The sequence below is a fragment of the Aaosphaeria arxii genome, assembly GCF_010015735.1.
Source record: "Aaosphaeria arxii CBS 175.79 unplaced genomic scaffold BU24scaffold_7, whole genome shotgun sequence".
NCBI classification, from domain to species: Eukaryota; Fungi; Ascomycota; class Dothideomycetes; order Pleosporales; genus Aaosphaeria; species Aaosphaeria arxii.
In genome coordinates, this window is record NW_022983480.1 from 1 (window position 1) to 23930 (window position 23930).

General features: G+C 44.7%; 12 protein-coding genes across 12 annotated transcripts; 5 read left to right on the forward strand and 7 right to left on the reverse strand.

Annotated features, from left to right (window-relative positions):
• Nucleotides 1-298: 298 nt before the first annotated feature.
• On the reverse strand, nucleotides 299-1006 carry BU24DRAFT_352322 (DJ-1/PfpI family protein; the record flags this gene model as incomplete). Its single annotated transcript, XM_033523726.1, has 2 exons — nucleotides 299-429; nucleotides 484-1006. The coding sequence occupies 2 exons, from the start codon at nucleotides 1004-1006 to the stop codon at nucleotides 299-301; spliced, it is 654 nt and encodes a 217-aa protein (XP_033380744.1).
• A 1400-nt stretch (nucleotides 1007-2406) lies between these two features.
• Nucleotides 2407-4041, forward strand: BU24DRAFT_434915 (putative carboxypeptidase S1; the record flags this gene model as incomplete). The annotated part of the gene is made up of 5 exons (XM_033530057.1): nucleotides 2407-2630; nucleotides 2682-2747; nucleotides 2841-3601; nucleotides 3653-3731; nucleotides 3789-4041. 5 exons carry the CDS (start codon nucleotides 2407-2409, stop codon nucleotides 4039-4041), a joined length of 1383 nt encoding a protein of 460 aa, XP_033380745.1.
• A 159-nt stretch (nucleotides 4042-4200) lies between these two features.
• Nucleotides 4201-5162, reverse strand: BU24DRAFT_484053 (isoflavone reductase family protein-like protein CipA; the record flags this gene model as incomplete). The annotated part of the gene is made up of 2 exons (XM_033533318.1): nucleotides 4201-5073; nucleotides 5127-5162. 2 exons carry the CDS (start codon nucleotides 5160-5162, stop codon nucleotides 4201-4203), a joined length of 909 nt encoding a protein of 302 aa, XP_033380746.1.
• Nucleotides 5163-5617: 455 nt separating this feature from the next.
• Nucleotides 5618-7588, forward strand: BU24DRAFT_434917 (uncharacterized protein; the record flags this gene model as incomplete). The annotated part of the gene is made up of 2 exons (XM_033530058.1): nucleotides 5618-5647; nucleotides 5894-7588. The coding sequence occupies 2 exons, from the start codon at nucleotides 5618-5620 to the stop codon at nucleotides 7586-7588; spliced, it is 1725 nt and encodes a 574-aa protein (XP_033380747.1).
• A 1294-nt stretch (nucleotides 7589-8882) lies between these two features.
• BU24DRAFT_484054 (uncharacterized protein) lies at nucleotides 8883-10469 on the reverse strand (the record flags this gene model as incomplete). Its single annotated transcript, XM_033533319.1, has 4 exons — nucleotides 8883-9606; nucleotides 9668-9802; nucleotides 9855-10279; nucleotides 10448-10469. 4 exons carry the CDS (start codon nucleotides 10467-10469, stop codon nucleotides 8893-8895), a joined length of 1296 nt encoding a protein of 431 aa, XP_033380748.1. The 3' UTR covers nucleotides 8883-8892.
• A 715-nt stretch (nucleotides 10470-11184) lies between these two features.
• Nucleotides 11185-12005, forward strand: BU24DRAFT_352224 (DUF924-domain-containing protein; the record flags this gene model as incomplete). Its single annotated transcript, XM_033523721.1, has 2 exons — nucleotides 11185-11348; nucleotides 11417-12005. 2 exons carry the CDS (start codon nucleotides 11185-11187, stop codon nucleotides 12003-12005), a joined length of 753 nt encoding a protein of 250 aa, XP_033380749.1.
• A 759-nt stretch (nucleotides 12006-12764) lies between these two features.
• Nucleotides 12765-14011, reverse strand: BU24DRAFT_484056 (uncharacterized protein; the record flags this gene model as incomplete). The annotated part of the gene is made up of 4 exons (XM_033533320.1): nucleotides 12765-13030; nucleotides 13077-13153; nucleotides 13209-13600; nucleotides 13829-14011. The coding sequence occupies 4 exons, from the start codon at nucleotides 14009-14011 to the stop codon at nucleotides 12765-12767; spliced, it is 918 nt and encodes a 305-aa protein (XP_033380750.1).
• Nucleotides 14012-15129: 1118 nt separating this feature from the next.
• BU24DRAFT_484062 (FAD-binding domain-containing protein) lies at nucleotides 15130-16696 on the forward strand (the record flags this gene model as incomplete). Its single annotated transcript, XM_033533321.1, has 6 exons — nucleotides 15130-15463; nucleotides 15516-15577; nucleotides 15622-15712; nucleotides 15773-16097; nucleotides 16140-16354; nucleotides 16410-16696. Coding segments are annotated over 6 exons (1314 nt in total), but the record flags the coding sequence as incomplete, so codon positions are not given.
• A 345-nt stretch (nucleotides 16697-17041) lies between these two features.
• Nucleotides 17042-18441, reverse strand: BU24DRAFT_484066 (uncharacterized protein; the record flags this gene model as incomplete). The annotated part of the gene is made up of 3 exons (XM_033533322.1): nucleotides 18070-18441; nucleotides 17887-18010; nucleotides 17042-17744 (listed from the first exon to the last, which is right to left on the reverse strand). Exons 1-3 carry the CDS (start codon nucleotides 18239-18241, stop codon nucleotides 17042-17044), a joined length of 999 nt encoding a protein of 332 aa, XP_033380752.1. The 5' UTR covers nucleotides 18242-18441.
• On the reverse strand, nucleotides 18183-19365 carry BU24DRAFT_442905 (NAD(P)-binding protein). Its single transcript, XM_033530559.1, has 2 exons — nucleotides 18654-19365; nucleotides 18183-18605 (listed from the first exon to the last, which is right to left on the reverse strand). The coding sequence occupies exons 1-2, from the start codon at nucleotides 19281-19283 to the stop codon at nucleotides 18246-18248; spliced, it is 990 nt and encodes a 329-aa protein (XP_033380753.1). The 5' UTR covers nucleotides 19284-19365; the 3' UTR covers nucleotides 18183-18245.
• Nucleotides 19366-19876: 511 nt separating this feature from the next.
• BU24DRAFT_494436 (putative FAD-binding oxidoreductase) lies at nucleotides 19877-21687 on the forward strand (the record flags this gene model as incomplete). The annotated part of the gene is made up of 6 exons (XM_033534050.1): nucleotides 19877-20118; nucleotides 20167-20501; nucleotides 20553-20614; nucleotides 20670-20760; nucleotides 20814-21153; nucleotides 21204-21687. Exons 1-6 carry the CDS (start codon nucleotides 19955-19957, stop codon nucleotides 21685-21687), a joined length of 1476 nt encoding a protein of 491 aa, XP_033380754.1. The 5' UTR covers nucleotides 19877-19954.
• A 171-nt stretch (nucleotides 21688-21858) lies between these two features.
• Nucleotides 21859-23619, reverse strand: BU24DRAFT_411788 (cytochrome P450; the record flags this gene model as incomplete). The annotated part of the gene is made up of 7 exons (XM_033526065.1): nucleotides 21859-22387; nucleotides 22452-22529; nucleotides 22573-22664; nucleotides 22713-22944; nucleotides 23002-23126; nucleotides 23202-23386; nucleotides 23436-23619. 7 exons carry the CDS (start codon nucleotides 23617-23619, stop codon nucleotides 21859-21861), a joined length of 1425 nt encoding a protein of 474 aa, XP_033380755.1.
• Between the last annotated feature and the right edge of the window lie 311 nt (nucleotides 23620-23930).

Here is a 23930-nt window from a genome sequence, read left to right on the forward strand (position 1 = left end):
TAGGTATCGTAATTGGCGCAATTGGAGCAATTAGAAGGCACATGTGGGATCTTCACCTGAACAAAGTAATTAGCCAGAAGAGCCTCTATGTGAGTCAATTTTATAATTATTTATAGCCAGCCACTCATCCAGAGACAGGTAGCTTGGCTGAGCACAATTATTACGTATGATAGTTATACCGTGTGTCATTCAGGACAACCCAGTATTCTGATTAATTGTCTGGTCCTTGCTTAGAGTATACATTTGGCACCTAGACAACCAATTGCAGAGGAATCAACAGAGAAATGGCCTCTATATTTCAAATTAGGCAGCTGTACTCTGCAGGTCTAATTACAATGTCTGCCAGATTGATTACAGCTGTAGAGAGTTGCCCTGGCCACTGTTGACTTATGTACTCTGCTGCCATGTCCACACCATTTGTAATCTGGCCTAACAAAAGTTATTCCTATGTAGATGCAATAATGTTTGTTTTTAGAAAAATACCGGATGTCCAAATCTTATCATTGTTCATGTAACGCTTTTCCTGCCACCTCACTTTCGGGAAACTCGTCCTCATATGGTCCAGCATGCTACGTGGGCCAGTTGCGTCTTTATTGTCAAGCACACCAGAATAAGCCAGTACAAATACGCCAGTACAAAAGGCCAGAATAGTTGCTCCACTTTGCTCCTGTGAACGCACATACTCTAGAACTGCTTCTTCCGGGCGTTGATTTGGATCTGTGCCCGGGATGAAAAGGATATCCAACTTCCCAGGAGCAACTTTGGGATCGTCTATGGCGGCGGTTATGGATATCTGGAGGTTGGGAATTGTTCCTGCTGTAGAATTGGGGCCGATGGACGAAATGTAATGTATCTTGATGTCTTTTGCTGGAATCGCGGCGTCAATCAACGTCTGGGGTAGATTGTTTGCTCGAATATAATCTTTGGACATCATAGAGAAGAGCTCAATTGGAGAAAGATCCATGAGTTGGACGGGAGGTAGAATGAGTACACCTATAGAGAGCATGGTAAGTGTCTCTAGCAATTGTCATAGAACTGAGCAGTATAAAAAGCAACGAATCCAAGAATGTTAAAATACAGTTTCCTTTTCGTATAGTTGTTGCAGGCTTTTAACGTAACCTTAGGTTGTATATAACTTTAGTAGAGTGTTTCTTTGTAGTTGCAGTCTACGGTTGCCTGTGGAAGTCTACAGGTGGTCTAGAACGACCGCCGGAACAGAATATCGGATATCGGATGCATCACAGCATCCGTTCCGATACCCTGATCATCAAAATATTACTAACAAATACTGGCAATAATTCAGCGGACGAAAATGGGTACTGGCTGGTAAGGATCTTCCTGGAATTATTGAAACAGCTAGACATGAATTCGCGTGCAGCCAACATATTACCCTCGGATCACACCCGTGTTTGTATAATGGTATTCAGAAGTCTAAAATATTCTCTACCTATAGAACTTTGCTACAGACCAACTGCTATTAAATCAATGTATACCTTTATAGAAACAGATACGATGTCTAGAAAACCTTTTTCGGCGCAGATGTTACTATGCGAAATTTCCTGTCTTGGAAATAAAAGTGCCTGGGCCTATTATTGCAATACTAAGCGAACTTGTAATGCCTGTACTGATTATTCTGCTCGTCTCTTGTTATTTAATCTACAACAGCAAAGATTCAACTAGCTATGCGATAAACACCTCTAGCTTCCCTGAAAAGAAAGATTTCGGTATCTGCGACGTTGAGATAAGGCCGAATTTGTAATCACTTTGGAAATACCTACAATAATGATCATCATAGCATCTTGTCTAAGAAAAGAAGACAGGGGGCAATGAACCATTATGACGCCTGTGTCGGATACGTAAATAGGACGCGTAAGCAGTTTACATAGATTTGATTAGAAAGCTGTGGAAATCGTATCTCTTGCTCCAATTCACACTGGCACACGGTTGAAAGACTTTGGAATCTTTTCTGCCAAGAGAGGTCTTGGCGGAATATACTTCTCCATTTGGGTAGCCAAAGCATTTAGGCATGTCTGTATATTCAATTGAATCTTATGCTAAGATGTTTTACACTTTTAATTAAACATAGAGATGAACTATTGCGCAAAGAATGGAGCATGAAATCTTTAGTTGCAGTATTGGATTTTGAAAGCGAAGCACGCCAGCACCTGGCACGAGGTATAGAGGGTACATAACTGTTTCAAAGAGATGAAAGCTTGTATGCAGAGGAAGAAAAAACGATACAATCCTTGTATTATCTAGAAATCACCTATTGGTGATTCTATGAAGTAGGGACCAAGTTCTCCTGTGTCGGTATATAGAGCCTTCTGTCCATTGCCGTCATGGCATTCCGACACTTACCAAGCCAGTCCTCCTATTATTATGCTTGTCTTTGCCTCTTTACTGGCTATGTCTTTGACATGGCCTGTTATTGCTCTCACTGCTCCAACTACACAGAGTAACAAACGATATTCTTTCAAACGCAATGGAATTTCGTACCATGGTTTCGAACACACAGCAACAGGCTCAAAACTTCAGTTCGTCAGCAACTCTGGAATCTGTGAGACCACTCCGGGAGTTAATCAACATTCGGGGTACATATCTGTTGGTAAAGACATTAAGATGTGGTTTTGGTGGGCTGAGCCATTGTTCATCACTTAGGCAGCGTGCTAATGTGTGGAAAGGTTCTTCGAAGCACGGCAGAACCCATCAACTGCACCGCTTGCAGCCTGGTTTGGAGGGGGCCCTGGGTAAGACAGCTTTCCCTCGGATCAGTAATTCAAAGTCGCGTGCGACAGGTTATGCTAATTTGAATGTCCTTTCGCCTTATTCAGAGTCTCTAGCACAGCTTCAGCGCTAATCCATGGCCCGTGTAAATTCGAAGGCAATTCATCCCGAACAACGCCGATAAACAATACTTTCAGTCTAAACAACTACGCCAATATGCTGTACATCGATCAGCCTATTGGCGCGGGGTTTTCCTATGGGAACGTCAGCATTAATTCCACCGTGAATGCTGCTCCCTTCGTGTGGAAGTTCATACAAGCCTTCTATTCATCATTTCCAAAATACAAGTCGCGAGATTTTGGAATCTTTACAGAATCCTACGGTGGGCACTTTGGTCCGCAATTTGCAAAGCACATTTTGGACCAAAACGAAGCTAACACTGGCGAGCCCATTAATCTTGTAGCACTGGGTATCAATAATGGGTGGTTTGATGCAGCGGTTCAGATACCGTCTTACGTCACATTCTCCTACATTAACACGTATAGGCCTCTCATTCAAAGGAAGCAATATGATGCTTTGATGGGTGCGGCTATGACTACATGCGTTCCAGCTCTTGAGCAATGCTCAATCAGTGGAACTGATGCAGACTGCGTAAATGCTAACACCACATGCTATACACTGATAGAGGACCCTATATACCAGAGCGTCTACTTTAACTCTTACGATGTTCGAGAAGGCTTCGATGAAGCTGGACCACTTAATTCTCAAAACGATCGCTACTTAAAGAGCCCAGAAGTTATGGCAAAACTTGGAGCACAAATTCCTTTCGAATCTTTCTCAGTAGATGTGTTTTACAATTTTTCTGCCACTGGAGACAGTAAGCTCTTCATCTGCATACGGCGAGCTGTGCTTACGAACTGTTTTCTAGTCCAGCGGTCCTTTCTCAGCACCCTAAGCGAAGTTGTGTCAGCCGGCGTAACTACCCTGATCTGGTCTGGCGATGCAGAGTAAGTCTCTCCGTTGATGCATGTGTTGCGCCCAACGTTACTGAAATGTCAAATCAGCTGGAAATGTAATTGGTTTGGAAACTTGGATGTAGCCGACCTGATTCAGTACCCCGGTCAATATGAGTTTACCAACAAAGCATTAATGCCATACACAATAAAGGGAAAGGAAGCAGGCACATACAAATCACAAAAGAATCTGTCCTTCTTGAGAGTCTACGACGCAGGTCACGCTGTTCACTGGTATCAACCTGAATTGGCACTTCAAGTCTTCATGCAGACAATGAAGATGGAACCCGTTCAATCAACGTAGGATACATATGAACTTATCATGGTGGAATCGAATCCGAAGGGAAAAATTACTCGAAGACTAGTAAATAGAGAGACTTGCAGTAATCCAGGTTAGGGTTGAGTAATGTCTATCTGCTCTACTATAAAGCTAGATAATGATATGGACGTCTTTCCATGATCTCTACTTCTTCTCTGCAGCAATTTCCTTGATCAACTTCATCACCTCATCATCAGTCAGGTTCCTTACGCCCAACAACTTATTATCATCCTGCTGCTCCCAGCGAGGGGAGTAGACTGTACACGACCACCGAATCATATCTCCGATAACCTGCATGTTGATGGTACCGGAAAGCATACTCTCTGCTGCAGCTTTTAGTGCTTTCTCCGCATCAATAGTCGATTCATCCCAGCCATCAGCCCCTAGGCTATCCTTGGCGAGGTCAACCATCTGCTTCTGACTCTTTCTAATGTTTGAAATGTAGCAAGCCCGATTCTCTGTTTCCTGGGGTTTCGCAAGCGCATTGACCACTGCAGTGCCGACGGACGAAAGATGTGTCCACGGAAATACGTCAGTGCCGTCATTTAGGTACTGAACTTTCTTGTTGTGAATGTCGATATTGATGAAGCCAGTACGCAGGTTCCAGTCTAGGAAGGCTGCATTGGAAATGGTTGTATACGTAATCTTGCCCTCAGCAGATAGCTTCTTCAGGTGCTCAAAAGCCATATTTTTTCCGTGGAAAACCAGTGGAGAGCGAGCTTCAGCGCTCTGGACATCGGCGCTGAACTCGCCTGGAATGACACGGTATACGCCTGCAGCAGCTGCGGCATCAATGAATCGCATACCAAGCGTAGAGTCCGGACCAGATGTTGCATCGATAAGAGCATCTTGGCCACGGAGTGCTTCGGTGATGGCGTCGACAGAGTCCGTGTCGACGATCTTGATTGACACGCCCTTGGGGACTGACTGACCGTCCTTGCGAGCAATGACAGTAACATTGAATTCGCTGTCGTTGACAAGGCTAGCTAGGACAATAGAGCCAAGACTACCAGTTGCCTGTGTCACGTCAAGGGTTGATCTCTCAGTTTTTCCGGCAGTGGTAAACTCACACCTGCAAGCGCGACATTCTTGATGACTTTCGACATGTTTTCAATGTCGAAAACAACGATATCTTTGACAGTGACGGAATCTTTTCTGTGATGGTTGTCGGAAATGGAGCCGTAAGTATCTCTGCTTCCAAGAGACGACCGAAAGGAGATAGAAGAATGAAGACGGAAGGTTCACTGGTTCTGCAATATGACTTTTAAACAAACAACAAACGATAAGACGTGAAATGACATTGGTAATCTTCTTACGCGTATGTTACCGTAGTACAGCTGCGAACTCACCTTGATCACAAATAGTAAAAGATTGTTACAAATCCATACTTGAATTAACGGAACAGAAGAATTCCATGAAGCCGGTACGGGATCGGACTGTTCACATACACTAAGTTTTAGTCATACCAAATACGGAACCTTGGCGATTTATGTATCCATATTAGTCGCTAGCACCATTCCGTCCTACAGAGTAGCGTCTTCTAGACTTGTCTTGAAAGAATATGCCATTACCAAGCTTTACAAATGAATGGGTTAGTGAAGGAGTTGGAAATGATGCTTCTCCCTGGACGACTTCAGATATTCAAGATTGCAAGACTCACGAGGCAACCACTACTTGCTGCCTTGAAAAAGAAATTCTACTTCCAGTCATTGTCTGAGCGAGCAGGAAAGTAACTATTAGATATTCTAGTAGCAATTCACCATGAAGTACATCCTTATCGTTACCATGACTTAGCACGATTGTCGCTGACTTGAACAGCAACAATTTCGAATCAAAGAGCAACGCTCAGTATTACAACTTAGGAGCATATCATCGAGTAGCAACTTCAACATCTCAAGACGCCCAGATGTGGTTCGACCGAGGCCTCGTTTGGTGTTATTCGTTCAACCACGAAGCGGCCTTGGACTGCTTTTGGCGTGCGATTGACCTTGATAGGAAGTTTTTAATGCCCTATTGGGGCGTCGCCTATGCTGCCGGCCCCAACTACAATAAATCCTGGGGCATGTTCACACCAGACGATCGTGAAAGGACTGTTGCAAAAGCACTGCGTGTTCTGGACCTTCCTGAAGAAGCCATTCTGAATGCTAGTCCTCTGGAGAGAGCACTTGTCGCGGCAGTTGCTACTCGATTCCCTTCAAGTGAGAATATGATTCCTAAAGATATGGGGTCATTCAACGAGGCTTATGCCAAGGCCATGCGCTCGGTATATCAAGACTATAGCGATGATCCAGACGTCGCTACTCTATTTGCTGACGCCGTTATGTGCGTTCGTCCTCGTGCGCTCTGGGATCTGGATACTGGGGTTCCTACAGCCCCCGATGTGGTTGAGGCAAGAGTGGCAATGGAGAAGGCATTGACATTGCCCAGTGGACGTAATCATCCAGGCCTTTGTCATCTGTACATCCATATGATGGAAATGTCACCGTTTCCTGAGGCGGCCCTCACCGCGGCGGATCGACTCAGACGCATTGTCCCAGATGGCTCTCACATGCAACATATGGCAACTCACATCGACGTTGCATGTGGAGATTATCGTCGCTCCGTTGATTCCAACTACGACGCTATATTCTCTGACGACAAGTATTTTGCCAACGTTAAAGTGGAGTCTCTCCTGTACACTGTTTATCGATCACACAACATCCACGCCCTGGCATACGCTGCCATGATGTCTGGTCGATGCGAAGATGGTCTCTACGCTGCGAGGCGCTTGCCCCAGATTCTCACAGAAGAATTCATGTCGATTAGAACGCCACGTATGGTTGATTGGACCGAGTGGCAGTTGGTGACATTGCCACATGTACTGATCCGTTTTGGGCGTTGGCAGGAAGTTTTAGAGCTTGCATTGCCAGACAACCAAGAACTGCTCTGCGTTACAACAGCCACTATCAAGTATGCACGAGGCATCGCCCTGGCAGTACTCGGACGAGTTGAGGAAGCTCGTGTCGCCAGAGATGCCTTTGAAGAAGCTCGCAATATCGTCCCTGAAGACCGTAAGTACGGTCCAAATGCCTCTGCATCATCCATTCTAGCTGTCGCATCTGCCATGCTTGAAGGAGAATTGGAGTATCGTGCAGGAAACCACACTGAGGCCTTTACTGCTCTCCGTCATGGCATTGAGCTCGAGGATAAACTCCCATATGCTGACCCACCACTATGGATGCAACCTATTCGGCATGCTTTGGCCGCATTGCTTCTTGAACAAGGCCGTTCTGAAGAGGCAGAAGCACTTTACATGGAGGATCTGGGTTTTAGTGCAAGCCATTCCCGGCGAAAGGCACGCCTGAATAATGTATGGGGGTTGCATGGTTTATACGAGTGCTTAGTTAAGAATAAGAAGCATGACCAGGCCCATACGATCCGGATCCAGCGTGATATCGCAGTGGCCACATCTGATGTTGCCATTGGGGCCTCGTGTTTCTGCCGACTATCAGCTGCTAAGGATGATGGCAAGTTCTATTCAAATAAGGCTTAACGATATAGAAAGCATCCAGGTTCCATATTAGATTTAGAATTACGTCCAGTGAAAATTTCACTTGACATAATTCAAACATTTATATTCTCTAAAAATTACATATCTACTCATTGTCGGTATAACTAGAAATATATATGAGGACTCCGGAATGGAGATTGCCTCCTGATTGGAGGTTCTCAAGAGATTTAGGTTGAAGTCGTGCTCAGAGGTGCCTTGTAAGCTTTGCAGACCGTCAAAACTACCTTCGATACACGTTACTGTAGATTACATCTATCGAGTCCTTATAGATGGACTGAGTTGATTTCTAATTTGCCGGCAAGTCCGCTTTATTAGCATATCATTTCTCAAGCAGGGTTCGGGTTCCGATTTCTAGAAGTACTATTCCCAAGCTATGTATACCATGCAGCGCGTCACAGTTTGCAGTAACTCTTCTCTCACCGGCCACTACATCTGGATGTAGAAAGAGGATTTCTGGCATCCGGGCCACGCCCATGCTGGCCCGTGCCACGTGGTTGAACACTCTGGACCGCGCAAAGCCAGAAGTACAAGGTTCCCGTGTACAACGAGGTAATTCTGTCGATAAGACGCTATCTAGCTAAGAAAAGAAAATAATGTTTGGGCAGATTGTCTTGTATAACCAGCCAGAAGCTATCAACGAGAAAAGAGATTCTGGAAGCACAGTTGCAAGATTGAAACCCTAATTCAAGAGCTAGAACTGGAGTGCGGTTCCTCAACACCCCATATAGTGGTATGAATGTTTTTGGTGCTGCTGCCATTATTGCCATTTTGGAACAGGCCAACAACGATAAACTGTTCCGAAGCGTGCAGCTGCTGGGTCTGTAAAATAGCCACTTAAAGTAAGGCGCCAAATTGTGAGCGTTGGGAAGACAATGCAAGCATTCGGGCGAGGCTCTCGATCATGGTTCGCAAAACGATCATGGAAACTCTCCTCACGTCCATTCCATTGTATGTGTACCATTCGATGACAACCTACTTTTGCTGCACGTCGTTGATAGTTTAGTCCATGTTATCTGATAGGTAGCTGTTTATGTTTCGAACTATAGGCGGAGAGTTATGGAAGTCAATGTTGTGTCTATGGGGCATAGAGTTGTTAAATGCATCTCCTGGAGGTTCAATTTCCAACACAAGACATTGACATTTCTTTTAGCATGGCACTTCCATCTCAATGATAAAATTCGCAATAGCAAGACCGATCACTGTGTGGAGCATATATCGTCAGAGAGACGTGACTGCTGGAAGCCAGTGTTATAAGAGTTCCGATGTTTTCATATCTGTATTTACGATTACTGCTTCCGCATATACAAGAACCGAATTTCCTTGAACCTAGCACCTACGCTCCTTTCCAGCGCTGTTTCTATTACTTGAGAAGACAGCGTCTTATATTCTCCTTCAAGAGAGCTTAGACTAATAATCGCAATATGGAAAGGGAAAGAAAACTCTGCAATGCCAACGAAGTTCATTGCATCCTGCGAAAAAAAGTCCATACTTTGTAGGATGGAAGTTCCTACTTGAAAAATTGCCGTTACAGAGTGACTGTCTACCAGATACTGAGCACATGTATGCATGATTGCTTCCTTTAAGAATGGGAAGCCTTTCTCTAGTTTCCGAAGTTCGATGGCACAGATGATCCAGAAAGCCCAAAAGTGGATCAGACTTGTGGCCATTATGAGGTCTGCAAACCAAGTCAAGGCCTCACCATTGACAGACACAGTTTCCCAGCACAAGGGGTATCCAATTACCTCCTGCAAATGAGAATACCATTGATTCAGGCGGTGCATGATGTGGATAAGGTTTAGACCAAGACCTTTTGCCATAGCATTTGCAGAGGTTGGGTTATTGTAATTGAGGCCGTCAATTTTCTCAAGAATGGCCGGAATATGACTGGCCTCGCTTATGAGTACCTGGAAAGGCTTCGCTCGTATATCTTGAAAAGGGACATCGTCCCACTCCTTCATGGCCAGGAAGGTGGATTGCCGATTCATTATTGCGTTGGTAACCTACAATGTTCTAGCGGCAACCTCTAACATGTAATCGGTCTAAGGGATCATAATTACTCACAAGAATTGGCCTTAATGCAACAAAAAGTCTTTGTGAGGAACCAATAGAATAATGTTTTGGTCCGCAATGGTAGATTAGATCCGACATGCCCTTGACATGGATTGAAAAGTTCGGGGGAAACTTAGAGAGAACAATCTACTCTGGGTATCAGCAAAGTCTCTGAGATTCCTTTCGGGACCGTTTCTACCTCAGACATGAGCAAGCACATGGTTGCAGCTACTAATCGGTTGCAGAGAGGGGTTATGCTTGTTTCAAGAGCTCTTTTAATTGCACGCATCGATGATAACTGCACCTCTAGTGCAGATGATACTGGAGCCCATCCGCTTTCACTCCGAGCAAGAATCGATTGTCCAAGTGCCTTTATGCCTGGCGCAAGGAAGTCGTCAACCCCGTGGTCATTACTGATTAGCGCAGGGAGAGTCTCTATCCATGAGCAACACATCTGAGACGTCGAAGCGTCCTGGAGAAACAATGGACTTGTAGGTAAAAGATTCTGGACGCAAAGCGAGATAACATCGCTCAGGGGCCACGTCAAATTCGGAGGAAGTGAATTGTTAAGCTGTCTCGGCCTGTCTAGCTGTGATCCGTTGAATTCTTTTGTGCTCTCTTCAGCTTGTGAATGTAGCGCCACGACTGGGGTACGAAAAATGAGTGGCTTAAGGTAACCAGGACACTGAAGACTTCTGAACGAGCATTGGGAACAAGCTGGCAGCTTGCCATCACACTGCTTATATGAGCTACTACAATAACCGTTTTGGGCTCAGATATGGTATTGCTTACGCCTAATCTCCGTTGTCGACATGTCTGACACACGTTTGATTCCCGGGTTCTCATCATTGATACATATGAACGGCTGCTTGAAGACTAAAAATGAAAAGATGTGATCTTACCCCGTAGGCTGCTTTTTATCTTGGCGGAGTAATTCCCCGCAACTAGATTAGAACCGGAAAAAGAATGGCATCGCTGCCACTGCTGCTAAACTGTTTCAGGACACATTCTCCGCCAAGGCTACTGATCACTAAGCTTGACAGAAGTCCTGCAATAGCTTTTCCAACATTTGTCAGGAGTCTCCAAGGGAATGCGAGTTTGCCGTAGCTTACACGTTGAATTTTCTTGTTGTACATTTCGATGTTGTTTACTCCGCTCCGTAACAGTCTGTAAATTCTAATCCAAGAAAAGTCTTACTATTAATCGTCGTAGTCGTGTAAGTAATCTTTCCTACTGCAGCAAGCTTTCGGACCAATGCATACGTGTCGTTTGTTTTTATAGCAAAAGGAGGTGGCGAACACCCTTCTACCATGTAAAGCCTGAAGGACCAAAATCAACCCGAGTAGGTAATAAATGGTCCGGTTCGGACAAAACCTTGGACATAAAAATCAGTACTGATAGCTTAGCAATATTGCTTATCCATTTAGATCTTAATCCAGTCTGGAATCCTAGTTTCAATTTCAACAGCTCTGTTATATTTAAGAATAACAATTCTGCCTCAACTCAAGCTCAATAAGTCTTCTATCATCATGCCTGACTTATCCTTAAAGGACATAGTAACGCATCAGCTTCTAGAGGATGTACATCGCTTCTGGTTCTCACATATCGTTGATGCCGATCATATAATTGTCCCTGACGTTAAAGACGCAATCCCATGGTTTACTCAAAGCAATGCATATGATAGTGCATGCATGTAAGTATTGGCCCCTCTCGTTGCTTGTTTCACTGCTCTGCACGATGCTGATTAAAATTCAACGGCAGTGCCAAATTTGGCTCACAACTCATGTGTCTCAAGTCTCTCAGCATCAGCGGAAGAGATATCTTATGTGCGGCAAATCCATCTACATCCTTGCACTGGATGAGCCTTATTATCCTTCTCGACCAAATTCCACGAAACTGCTTTCGAGAAAAGGACGCATGCATTGCATTTAATGTATTTGATAATCTGGCCTTGTATGTTGCACTAAAAGCCATCGAGCATGGCATTCCAGAGCAGCCTCTGGTGCGGAACAGACTGGCATATCGATTCTGGTTTTACATGCCACTAGAGCACTCAGAGACTTTGGAGATGCAAATAATGGTAAAAGAAGAGCATGTAAAAATGTTCCAGAAAATTTGGTCGTTCATGAATGATCCGGGCGACCAGAATGATACGGACTTTGTGTATTGCCAAATCGTACTTCACCAGAGAAAGACACAATTGGAAGACTTTGAAAATACACTACGCAGAATATGTAAAGACCATGAAGAGGCAATTCGACAATTCGGTCGTTTTCCACACCGTAACAATGCCTTGGGTCGAGTATCAACAAAAGAAGAGTTGGCATATCAGCAGGGACAAAACTCGTAGTTGTAGAATAAAGGTCTTTTCAATATTGTAGTGTAGCAGGATAGGGGAGACTATTCCGGGATCACGTGTATGGGGGAAGGTACTAGGCAGGGCATAGATAGATCGATTAGGGCTGCTGAGAGAGATTAAGGCATCATCTACCTGCCTTCCGAGGCCTATCGACAGAGTCAATTATCTACTTTTCCTACCCATTCACCAATTGCGGGTCGTACCTGTGATGCTCCCTACTACAGAGGCGTCTATACGCGACAATATATACGTTGTAGCCTAACATTAAGTCTGCCGATTCGCAAACCTTCAACGCTTGCTGCTCTGAATTTCGACGATATTGATCTTCTACGATCATACAACCATAAGGAAGATTTCCTTAACTCGGGTCTTCCAGAGATTACAAGCGTTCACTAGAGCTGTTTACGTACAGGTAGATCTCAAGATAGATAGTCTGTGTGTCTCAGTACATTGTACAATCTGCGTTATCGGTAGTAGAAAGACCTATCTGGCAGGTGAGATTCTTGTGTTTTCCTAAATATGATCATTGTAGACATATATCACGGTAGAAAGATCATTTCCGAATCTACGATGATGAGAGTTATCGAAACATCGATCAGGAGTAATGTAAGGCGAGTAAACTCTTTAGATTGGTGCCGATCAATCTATTCGTGATGTGGAAGCTTCTTGATTTATATTATTCCAGAGAAAATCTTGTTACATAACACTTCATTCAAGCCCCGAGCCCCGATTCGAACAATATTGGTAGGGTTATGGTAATCGGCCTGTCCGATCATTGAACTCAAAAGTTGAACTATTATCGTTCGAAACGTCCATACTATATGACGACTTCCCCATTGAAAATGACCTGACCTCTGAAGAAATGCGTTGGTACAGATGAAATAAGTGTTGCCGATAAGCAGGGAGTGCAGAGCCAATAATAGCTACCGTTGGCTCGACCTGAGATGGAAGCCAGAAAGTGTAACCAAAGCTGTCCCATTGTGGCGGTATCACTCGACTCATTTGAGTTTTGAACCCTTCAACAATCAGTAACTCACTTTCATAAATACTTCATGAACTTACAGCTGGGATCAATGTTGCCTGTTCTTTGCCATTGGGTAACCCACACTGCAAGCTTATATGATGCCGCGACACATGCCCTAGTGACTAAATCAGTCTCGATAGTATACGAAAAGAACATTGAGCGAAGCTTACGAGGTACCCAGAGCGAAGATAAACAAAGCACCAAGACGCCGTCTCAGCGGCATACGTAGACCCATGACTGGATAGATAGGGATAATAAGCAGCAAGATGTCCATCCCAAGACTTGCACTATACAACGCAACGTTATAATCGTAGTACATCTGATCACTTTTACAGTGATCTTTCCTGGTAAGAATGTGCCATGTAGCGGACAAAGGGGTGCATATCAGTCCTGGGATGATGGAAAACACGGCGACATATACTGCTGTCAATGCAAGGCATGCCCAGATGACCCATTTAATGATAGACTGGGTCTTCCCAAAAATGCGCAGATAGAACAACAATATCGAGACCCTAATTGCCGCTGTCATGGCTGGATAGATGAACGCAGTAGCAACGATTCCCTACCACTGTTTGTCAGCGTCATTCTGAATGGCGCACGTAACACGTCATCATATCTGACAACTTGCCTTGAACCAAATTACATACTCCGGCATAGTTATTTCCCACAGGGGCTTCCCAGTTCCTCCTCGTAGGTTACAGTATACTATCATGACGCTATGCCCGACATATAGTAGCTAGTAGACTGGAGTGAATACATGACGCATACATTGCACGATGAAGCCACTCACCAGTGCGGGTATCATGGCCCAATCATCGTTCCCGAAAGATCTGGTGTTCTTTCGTATAATCAGACGCCCTATCGATATTCCCGTTGCCAGAATCATCATCACAATGACCGAAACTGCTACATCGTAATGTTTGTGTACGTCATTGATTCTAGTTGGAGGGGGAAGTAGATTGCTACTATCCATAGTATCGCATTTGCTGAGTCGAACTTGAGAATGGATCTCAATCATAAGAGAGTAAACACTCCAGGAGAAGCTATATGTAAAGCATCCCTCCTATGACCCCAGGACTATCATGTCCGCTGGTGTAAAGATCTATCGTAAGGTAGGGTTCGTAGAACTGGTGTGTTGCCAAGAAAGTACGGACTTCGGCAAGAACGTGCAGGACCATATTTAATATCTAAGTGCGGGACGACATGTTTGTCAATGAAATTGCATCCTGGACCGTTCCGTGTGGCACAGATCATCACTGCATGCATGCAGTTGCTGACTGCATGGATTTGGACCCCAACTAATATACACGGAAAACAATTAGCATGCGGGAAATAAAGGATTAAGTCCTTTGTAGAGATACAGAGGCTACATACTATATGTACATAAGGGAGGCATGATGCTAAACAGGAATGATGGTAGAGAAGTACTTGATAAGGTTATCACACACGTTTCTAAAAATAACATAGTTCTGTTTACAGTATCCATGTTGACTTGCAAGTACATTATCAACACCCGTTCTTGAAAAGAAACGCCATCGTCAGAGTAGACCAAGCAAGTCGTTCCTGAAGAGCATATTGTGGCTTGGCCTGTATCCGTGCGTCACGCCTGGACTTCTTTGTAGCGTAGGTGAGATAGACTACACCAAGCGTGTTATTTGAATAGAAGAGGTCCTCTACAATTTTGACCATTATCTTATGTCCCGTCAGTAAGCTATGCATCTTTACTTCCTCTTGCTTTTGCTACAACATGTTATAGGTGCAATGACGGCAGCGCATCCCGTTTACGATGTTCAATCTGGAACTTTGGACATTGGAGTATTCGCGGCTTCTCTCAGTATTTCGTTTGATGTGGAGAAAGAAGTCATCGCCATTTTAGAAAACCTCATCGACCTTGATATTGCGTCTACTGAGAGACAACACAATGGCCGTACTCTCGCCGCGCGAGTACAAGCAAGCTGTTCAATATTCAAAGTAATCTTTGGATCGAAAGCCTTGGTTGAAGAATCTCTAATCGCAGATTTAGTCAAGAGTAGTTGGTGAGTGATTTGTTCATTCGAAATCTTGCCATTGATTCTAATAGAATCCAAAAGGTCGCAAACTTGCTGGACGTCTCCAACATGTGTACTTAGGGTGCAAAACAGCACACAAGTATCACTTGCCCTAAAAGTAATCACCTTCCTAAGAGTACGATTCGCGGTTCGAAGCGGGGGCCATTCCCCCAACCCAGGCTGGGCTAGTATCGATAAAGGGATTTTGATCGACCTTCAAGACATGAATCAAATCAGCGTCAGTGGCGATCGCGGAATTGCAAGAATCGGACCTGGCGCTCGTTGGGGTGAAGTATATCAATTCCTGGATCGGTATAATGTAACAGTAATCGGAGGTCGAGTGCCTGAGGTCGGCGTTGGTGGGCTGATGCTAGGAGGTGCGTTGTCTATTTTGTACATTGTGCAGTAGCTTGTCTGACTGCCCTTCAGGGGGACTTTCCTACTTCACTGGGGAGTATGGGCTTGCAGTCGACAATATTGAGAGCATTGAGGTCAGTACACCAGGCTCTTCGAGATGCTATCTAATACCTATCAGGTTGTCCTTGCAGATGGGAACATCATTGTTGCAAGTCGTTCATCGCAAAGTGACCTCTTCTGGGCTTTGAAAGGTGGAGGGCCAAACTTTGGTAAATATTAATTCTCTATTGTATATCTTTGATTGCTATCGCTAATATATGCCTACAAAGGTATCGTGACACGATATAATCTCCGTACAGTACCGGTAAAGAATATTTGGTACCAGATGATGGTCTATAGCACTGAAAAGGCACCCGAATTACTGGATGCATTTGCAGAGTGGCAGAAATTACCAGATACTAAAGGCTCGATAGCCATGGTCGCGACTCTCACTTCAGTTATAGTTGGCTTGGTTTACATTGAGCCCGTGGAGAGGCCGAAAGTGTTTCAGGGTATCTACGATATTGAGCCTCTTGCTGTACCAGTTCCCTCAACTATAGGTACAGTTTTGGATTTGAGCCAGATATCGAGTGCTGATATGTCAAAACCTGCAAGGTTTGTTTGCCGAGCTCGCGAATGTTCAAAGTTCTTCCTAAGTCTCTTCAGGCACGATTATCGGGGCGTCAGCAGCAGAGTCGACGCAGACCTATATAAATCCACCTTTCGGTTCTGGAAGCATCAGGCCACTACAATACGCGAGGCCACGGGTGCTAACATGACATTTGTACTTCAACATGTTCCGAAAAACGTGGTTGATAAAGGAATAGAGAATGGCGGCAATGCACTTGGTCTAGAACCTACTACCCAGCAGTGTCAGTCTCTTGTAACCTACCTCAAACACCTGCGAAGCTAATAGTTGAGATCTAGGGTGGACAACACTTATCGATTGGGATGACCCAGCTGATGATGACATCGTTAGAGAAGCCGCAATTGCCGTCAGCGAGAAATGGGTCGAAATCAGTGAAACCAACGGCTCGAACCTTGATTTCATATATATGAATGATGCCTCCCGAGATCAAGATCCATTAGGCACGTATTCAAAGGACAGCATTCAGAAATTACAGAGAGTCGCGAAACATTACGATCCGTCCGGGATTTTCCAGACACTTCAGAACCATGGATTCTTATTGTCTGCTTCTGTTCCCAAGGATTAAAGGGCCTTCAGCAGGCAGCAGCCCAAGTCATGCATACAATTCATCGATATTTATTCTGTTTCATGTTGGCCTTCCGTTTTATTTCTACGCGTCCCTTGTCAATAGATAGAAGGGAATACTTTCAATGATCTTGACATGCAAACTATTCGCGATCATCAAGAAGTACACCGCGACGCAACCCAACTGTCATGAATTTACCCTAATTGTACCCAAACGTGCCGCTGGCTATTAAGGTGCTATTCTATAAATTGCCGGTGACACAACCATAAACAATATAACACCTTGCAGCAGAGTTCGCTTCAGTGGTCGTAACGCATTCGAACCTTGCCTCAAAATTTTGAATAACTATCGATGCAAAGTATCAACCAAGATAGCAATTGTGATATACAGCCCGAGTCGGATGTTGAACAGAAAGATCCTCCCTCCCGAGCTCGGCTTTTGAAGATCGAGGTGATAGAATTGGTATGGCACGCTCAATGCCCAAAATCCAATACCCAAGTACTTGAACAGCATAGAACAACCAGATCGCTCACAGCCAAGACCGAGTAGAAGTAATGATGTTACATTCACTCCCAGTAAGAATGGTTTGATAAACGGAATTCCCAGATATTGGGCCAAGGATCCAACTCCAGATTCCTTATCTCCTGCAATGTCTTGGAAGCCATAGCAAGTGTCGTAATATATTGTCCAGGTAGCGTATGATAGAAATGCTGGAACACAGACCGAGAGATCCAGACGTTCCGGTATTCCAACTCTAGTTTGTACAGAGATCCATCCGATAAAAATGGGCCAACCTACTGTCGGGGCCAGGACAAATTGTGGCCATTGTATGTATTGTTTTGAAAGAGGGTACACAAATGCCAACCCAAAGCAAGGAAGTACCATGTAAAGGGAGTCAATGCCGAGCAGAACATGAACAGCACTGCTAGCAAGGAATACTTGTGCGATGAACCATAAGCGCGCAGTAAAAACCGAATATCGTCCAGAGGGCAACGGTCGCGATGCAGTCCGAATAGCGAACCTATCAATATTGGCATCGACAATGTCGCTACACGTGGGTCTATTAGCATGTGGCCTGATATTTCAGTGTCTATTTTCCGACCAAGTCTAGAAAATTTCCTTGACCCAATGGAAGGACGCTTTTGCAGCCTTTGGTAGTAGTAGTTGTAAGAACACCTGACTGCACTTACTTCCAGGTACAGAATGCTGCATGAATTATTGTCATGCAACACCAGTTATATATGACAAGTAAGAGCAAATTTCCTTGAGATATCTCCAATTGATAATGATTGATAGCGAGAGAAAGGCCCCAGACTTCCATGAGGTGTTAGCCTTTACTAAACTTTTCACTCCTTACAAGAAGCCATACTCACCAGCAGGATAACACGCAAGCCAAGATTCATAGGTATCGAATCTCGAAAGTTGCCACAACGGTTGCAGAGACAATAGTTTATCATAAACAAATGTCATTTTGATGATTGGGTAAGTAGGCTTTGTTGATGGAAGAAGAATGTCAACATGTGCTCCTATCCTACTGGGCGTCATTGTACTAAAGAGTCAACACCGTGTCTTCCTGACCAATTCGAGACCACATTAGACTCTTTTCCCACAGTAGTCTCTGCATGCCTTCATCCCTACTTGCATTGGAGCTTTCTGCCTTCTTGCCCATGACATAGTATCCATCTTGGCCCACATATTGGGATCCAACTGCTAAATCAATCACGTCCTTTGCCGCATCTGCACACCTTCGGAGACTAGGGTCCAGCCATCTAAGCAAAGGCTGGAATATGTTTGCAATGTATACCTGGATGGACCACATCCGGGGTATGTCTGCGCTATTGAGCGCTCGAGAGTCCAGGAGGGCACCGGGATCCACTGCAAGCGCCGATATACCCTTCAAATCCTTGCTCTGTCCAAGAATAAGCTTACATTCATTGGATATGGTTTATCTCCTTACATTTCGGAGTTTTCTATTCATTTCAAACATCGTCATCACTATCACCAGCTTCGACAAACCGTATCTTTGAAATCCACGGTCGATGACCTCTTCTTCTTTGTCCGGTAGAGGATGCGTAAGATATTCAAGATCAGCAGGCAATACGGTAGGATATCTTTGCAAAGCTGACTTCTGGTGACTATCGCTAGATAAGAAAACAATTCGTCCTTCTGCGTGATCGAACGATCCAAGAAGCTGCAGCACCATCGCAAAATGAGCAATATGGTTAACAGCCATGGATTGTTCGTAACCATCCAATGACAATTTAATACCACCATTTATCGTCCAGCTCATAGCGTTGCAGATGACGGTCGCAAGAGGTGGAATTTTCTTGGTTGCAATCTCGGAGTTGATCGTTGCTGTGAATTGACGGACAGCTGCGAGCGAGGAGAGGTCAAGTTTGCGGATAGATGCATGTGCATCTTGAGAATGATCACGGACAATCTTTCGAAGCTTTTCCGTGTTGCTGTCTTGGTCGGAGTCGTCTCTAACTGTAAGAATGACGTAGCTTGTGGGATGCGTTGAAAAGAGTTGATGAACGGCTGCAAGACCCAACGAGCCATTTGCACCTGTGATGATGATTGTTCCCATTGTCAGTTTGCCAGTCCGAGATATTCCTAGCACAGAGAGACCTTGTGGCAAATAAATATGCGACGTATATGCAAGCAACGGGCCGCGCAGTAATCCAATCCCCGATCACCTTCTTAATCCTGCTTGATGTGAAGGACGATTGCATCACATCAGCAACGGGAAAGGGTGATTGAAGGACCATAATATAAACTAGGAAGACAATATCGGTTTGCGCGTTATTGTCAGCAATAACCATTTTCGGGACGAACAATGAACCAAGAACGGAGAATTCCGGATAAAATATGCACGTCGCGTACACCCGAATACAGATATATTGAGGCACAGTAGTGTTGAGATGTCCGAACCTGCTCTATCAGTCTCCACTCCTGTAAGACGGAGTACAGCTTCCAGATTTGAAGTCTTTTGGGCCGTGAATCTGGAGGCTATGAGCAAGGATGTCAGAATTGACTTCTTAACACTTTCGTATTGTGTCTGCCTAGTGAAAAACTAAGAAGTGCGCTGGCGAGCGAACACTGTGTGCAATTAAAGAAACCATAACATTGTCCAGGAAGCGTGAGTACAAAAGTTCATGGTCGGTGTCTAGAAGAAAAAATAGGCAAAGGTCGCGTAGGTTCAATCTTTCACACATCATCAATCATCGATACGTACTTACCAGAATCCTTATTACCACAATGCGAATTTGGCTTTTGTTCTCCTCCTGCGGTCTCCTTGTAGCTACGACGAGGACATCGAACGTCCCTGCTACAAGTCTTTGTGAGGCCTGGAAAGGCAGTGATCCTGCTAATGTTTCTGTACCAAATGAGGAAGAATATGAGATCCTCAAAAACAGTAATTGGTTAGTATCATCTGTGAAGACAACACTCATACTAATGCCGAACTAAAGGTCACCTGTTGCGCGGCGACAGCCGGCTTGCATTATCAGGGTACAAAATACGGAGACATTAAAAGAATTATTGCCCCAGCTTGTAGAGGCGCAGGTTCAATTTGCCATTCGGAGCGGGGGGCATATGGTAGTCCCCGAAGCTTCTAATATAAATGACGGAGTATTGATCGATCTATCGAGGGTGGACGCCATCAAATACAGCCCTCGTGACCAAACAGTACTGGTTGGCAGTGGGGCACGATGGAAGCATCTATACGAGGTCCTGGAGATGTACAATCGGACTGCAGTTGGGGGAAGAATGGCAGACATCGGCATTGGTGGTTTACTACTTGGAGGTATTCACCGCGACGCAAAATATTAGCAGCTTGTCCTAACTGTCATCATAGGTGGTCTTTCGTGGCTATCAAACAAGTATGGGCTTGCATGTGACAATGTAGTCAACTATGAAGTACTGTAACATGCCGCTACGTTATGCGAATAAGTACTAATCATGATCTGCAAAGGTGATATTGGCCAATGGAACTATTATCAACGCAAACGCATCAAGTTCAAGCGATCTCTTCAGAGCATTGAAAGGGGGTGGAAACAATTTCGGTAAGTAAAGGCTTATATTCCCTGTACAAGACGAAAGTAGCTCATTGTAGTAGGGATTGTCCTACACTTCACTCTCAGAACATATCCATTGCAACGTGTATGGGGTGGCACCAAGTTTTATGCACATGAGCAATTCCCCGCATTAGTCGCAGCGCTGGCGCGATACCAGGCTGCACCGATACAGGATCCCGATGCCAATGTGATGATACAAGGACCGATTACAAACTCGAGCTACGGAATAATTTTGACCTTGGTATATAGCCAACCAATCGAAAATCCTCCAGCTTTCAGCGCCTTTGAGGGCATTCCAGTTTTGTTGGATAATACGGCCATTCGAACCTATGCCGACTTGATAGCTAGTGCCAATGAATCGGATATAAGTCAACTACTTAAGTATGTTTTGCCCGATTCTAATGCCTGCATCCTTCGCTCATATGAATGAGGTGGGACTTTCGTACTGCAACCTTTGCTTTGAATGCCACCCTCTACAATGAGCTTCTTCATATTACTACCGATTCGCCAGAGGTGGCGACTATCTCCAAGCTTAATTCGGGAACCTTCGTGTTCAATCTTCAGCCTATATCCACAGGGGTCGTTAAAGAGGGAAAGTTACGAGGCGGAAACTCCTTGGGGCTTAGCGAAGAACCGCAAGTATGGGTAGAATATCTGACAGCATGGTCGGATGTCAAGGCCGATGATCTAGCGTACTCTTCTGCTAGATCAATCCTCAACAGGGTAGAACAGGTTGCACACAGATCGGGCAATTATCACCAGTACAAGTTCATGAACGATGCGAGTTGGGATCAAGACGTCATCGGTCATTATGGTGATAATAATGTAGCTTTCCTCAAGAGTGTACAGGTAAAATATGACCCGGGGAGGACATTTCAGTCTCTAGTAAGAGGTGGGTTCAAGATTCCCACTTGACGAGGCATGTTTCTTCTGCAAATCTTCGACCTTTAATTTCGCCGACGAATCTTGAGTCTCAGGTCCTGGTGAATCCATAGTAGATATGCCTCAGAGTGACCAATCGATGTGATTTCGACTTCGAACCGCCGATGAAACTAGTTCTATTAGTTGAGTTCGAAGTGATGTTTCTTACTGGGCAGAAGTAGCTACCTTAAAGATAGTTTTCCGAAGTATCATCATTCCCAATATCTTTCCAAGGCACCTTCTATTCCCATAACCCCAGGCAAAGTCATACTTGGACAGATGCATTGCCCTATCAGGGTCCTCAATGAATCTCTCTGGGCGGAAAACATCTGCGTCGTGTCCGTACATGTCCTGGTTTCGTCCGAGTACCCATGGCGAGCACCCAATCTCTGTACCTTTAGGCACAAAACCGATGTTACTCCCCAAATGAATGCCGCCCGGCTTCACGTATCTTGGCAAATAACTTGTTACTGGAGAGTCCATACGTAGTGATTCCCGGATGCAAGCATTCAAGTAAGGTAATGTGGCCAAGTCGTTGTATGGTACAGTTGATAAATCCGGATTATTAATTGATGACATATGGTTGGTTGTATCATTTATTTCTCGGATCAATTTCTCGCCGCAGGACGGATTTTTCGAAATAAGAAGAATTGTAGCCCGGATTGCGTGTGCGACGGTCTCGCTCCCCCCGAAGCTGTCCAATAATTTCAGTCAACAATGTTGCAAGCGCCGAGTCGTAAAAACCTGATTTCACATACAACAAATGTGTCAGATCCTCTTTAATTTCTTCTGTCCGCATTGCCGAGCCATCTGGATTCACCGCTTGGTAGATCATGCTGGTAAGGTGTGTCAGTTACGGTGTTCCAATATCTGACATACATGCATATGAAGGGAACCCACTGATCTAGCAGCCTACCCTTACCCGTCCTTTCAGTAGAGCTGCAAAATTGTTCAATGAGGCCATCCCGGAACTATTTATGCAGTCAGCTTCAACTGTTTTTTCTCCAATATGTACTAACCTGTAGGACCTGTCCAACTGCAGTTTTGTCACCTGGTTGAGGCATCAGGAAATTCCCTATCTGACCTTCAAAAAGAATGGAGCGGAGCCACGGCATCCTTGCTAGACACTGTGTCATCTTTGCCCCATCCCTGGGAGCCTTGATCAGATGCATGAGATAGCTTCCAGTCTGGTCTACATGGCTCATAGGTACTCCCGTCAGCCGGATCATGTTGATGTCGTGTCCCAGAATACTTTGGATTACTATCAGAGAGATGCGAACCTCCATTTCACAACATTGGGGTGCTTACTGAGGCCATTGAGTAAAGTCGAACTCCATGCCTTTGCTTGCATGTTCATCGTCGAGTTTGTGTATCCATGCCGCGATACTCTCGTTCAATAATTTCTCATCTTGAAGTATCGCGTCCAAGGTAAACTAAATTGGAGGTTTTCAATCGATAATAAGGGAGAGGTGCCCGAGCATGCACTGATGCAACGTGCTTGGACTTACTGGTTGCGAGATTCGCGTTCTCGCAATTCTATGAGTTTGCCATGTCTTGCTCTCGATGATTCCTTCAACCCCTGTAGTTGAACTGTTGTAGTGAGGAGTCTTTTCGGATCGATGATGATAGATGATTGGCAAAAGTATTGGGTTATTAACGAGCAACAGATTTGGCTGCCATCTTACAACAGGACCTGATAGCAATGTTAATATGAGAAATATTCTTCATTTCTGTAGTCACACCATATTTCTTGTGTGCCTTTAGAATCAATTCATGCTCCTTCCCATACCAAAGGGCTGCTACTGAATAGAGCCGGGTAATTGATGCAAGTCGGGGTCCAGGGAAGTTTCGAAGAGGGTCCCGAAGCCAGTAGAAAAGGCAGCAGGATGTAATGGCTAGGGTTGTAAGGACAAGCAAGAGTGGCATCATTACTTCCTGTTCAGTGAAGGTTGTCGAGTTCAAGGCAAGGCACAGGAAAGTATTTATAGGGCAAACTTATAATCTAAGATTGCTCAGCAAGTAGAGTAGAGGTAACAGGGGTCAGCCAATTCACCGGAATGCTGATTACGTAGGATAGCAGGCAAGTACACGACTGCTGGTTAGGGGTAGGCACATCAGCATGCTCGGTATCGTATTGCAAATTGTACAAGGTATCCTTCCACGATTTCCCTTTGCATTGCCCTCCGCACAATCAGTCTATTGGTCAGACAATTTCGCAAGAACACACACCAGGCTAT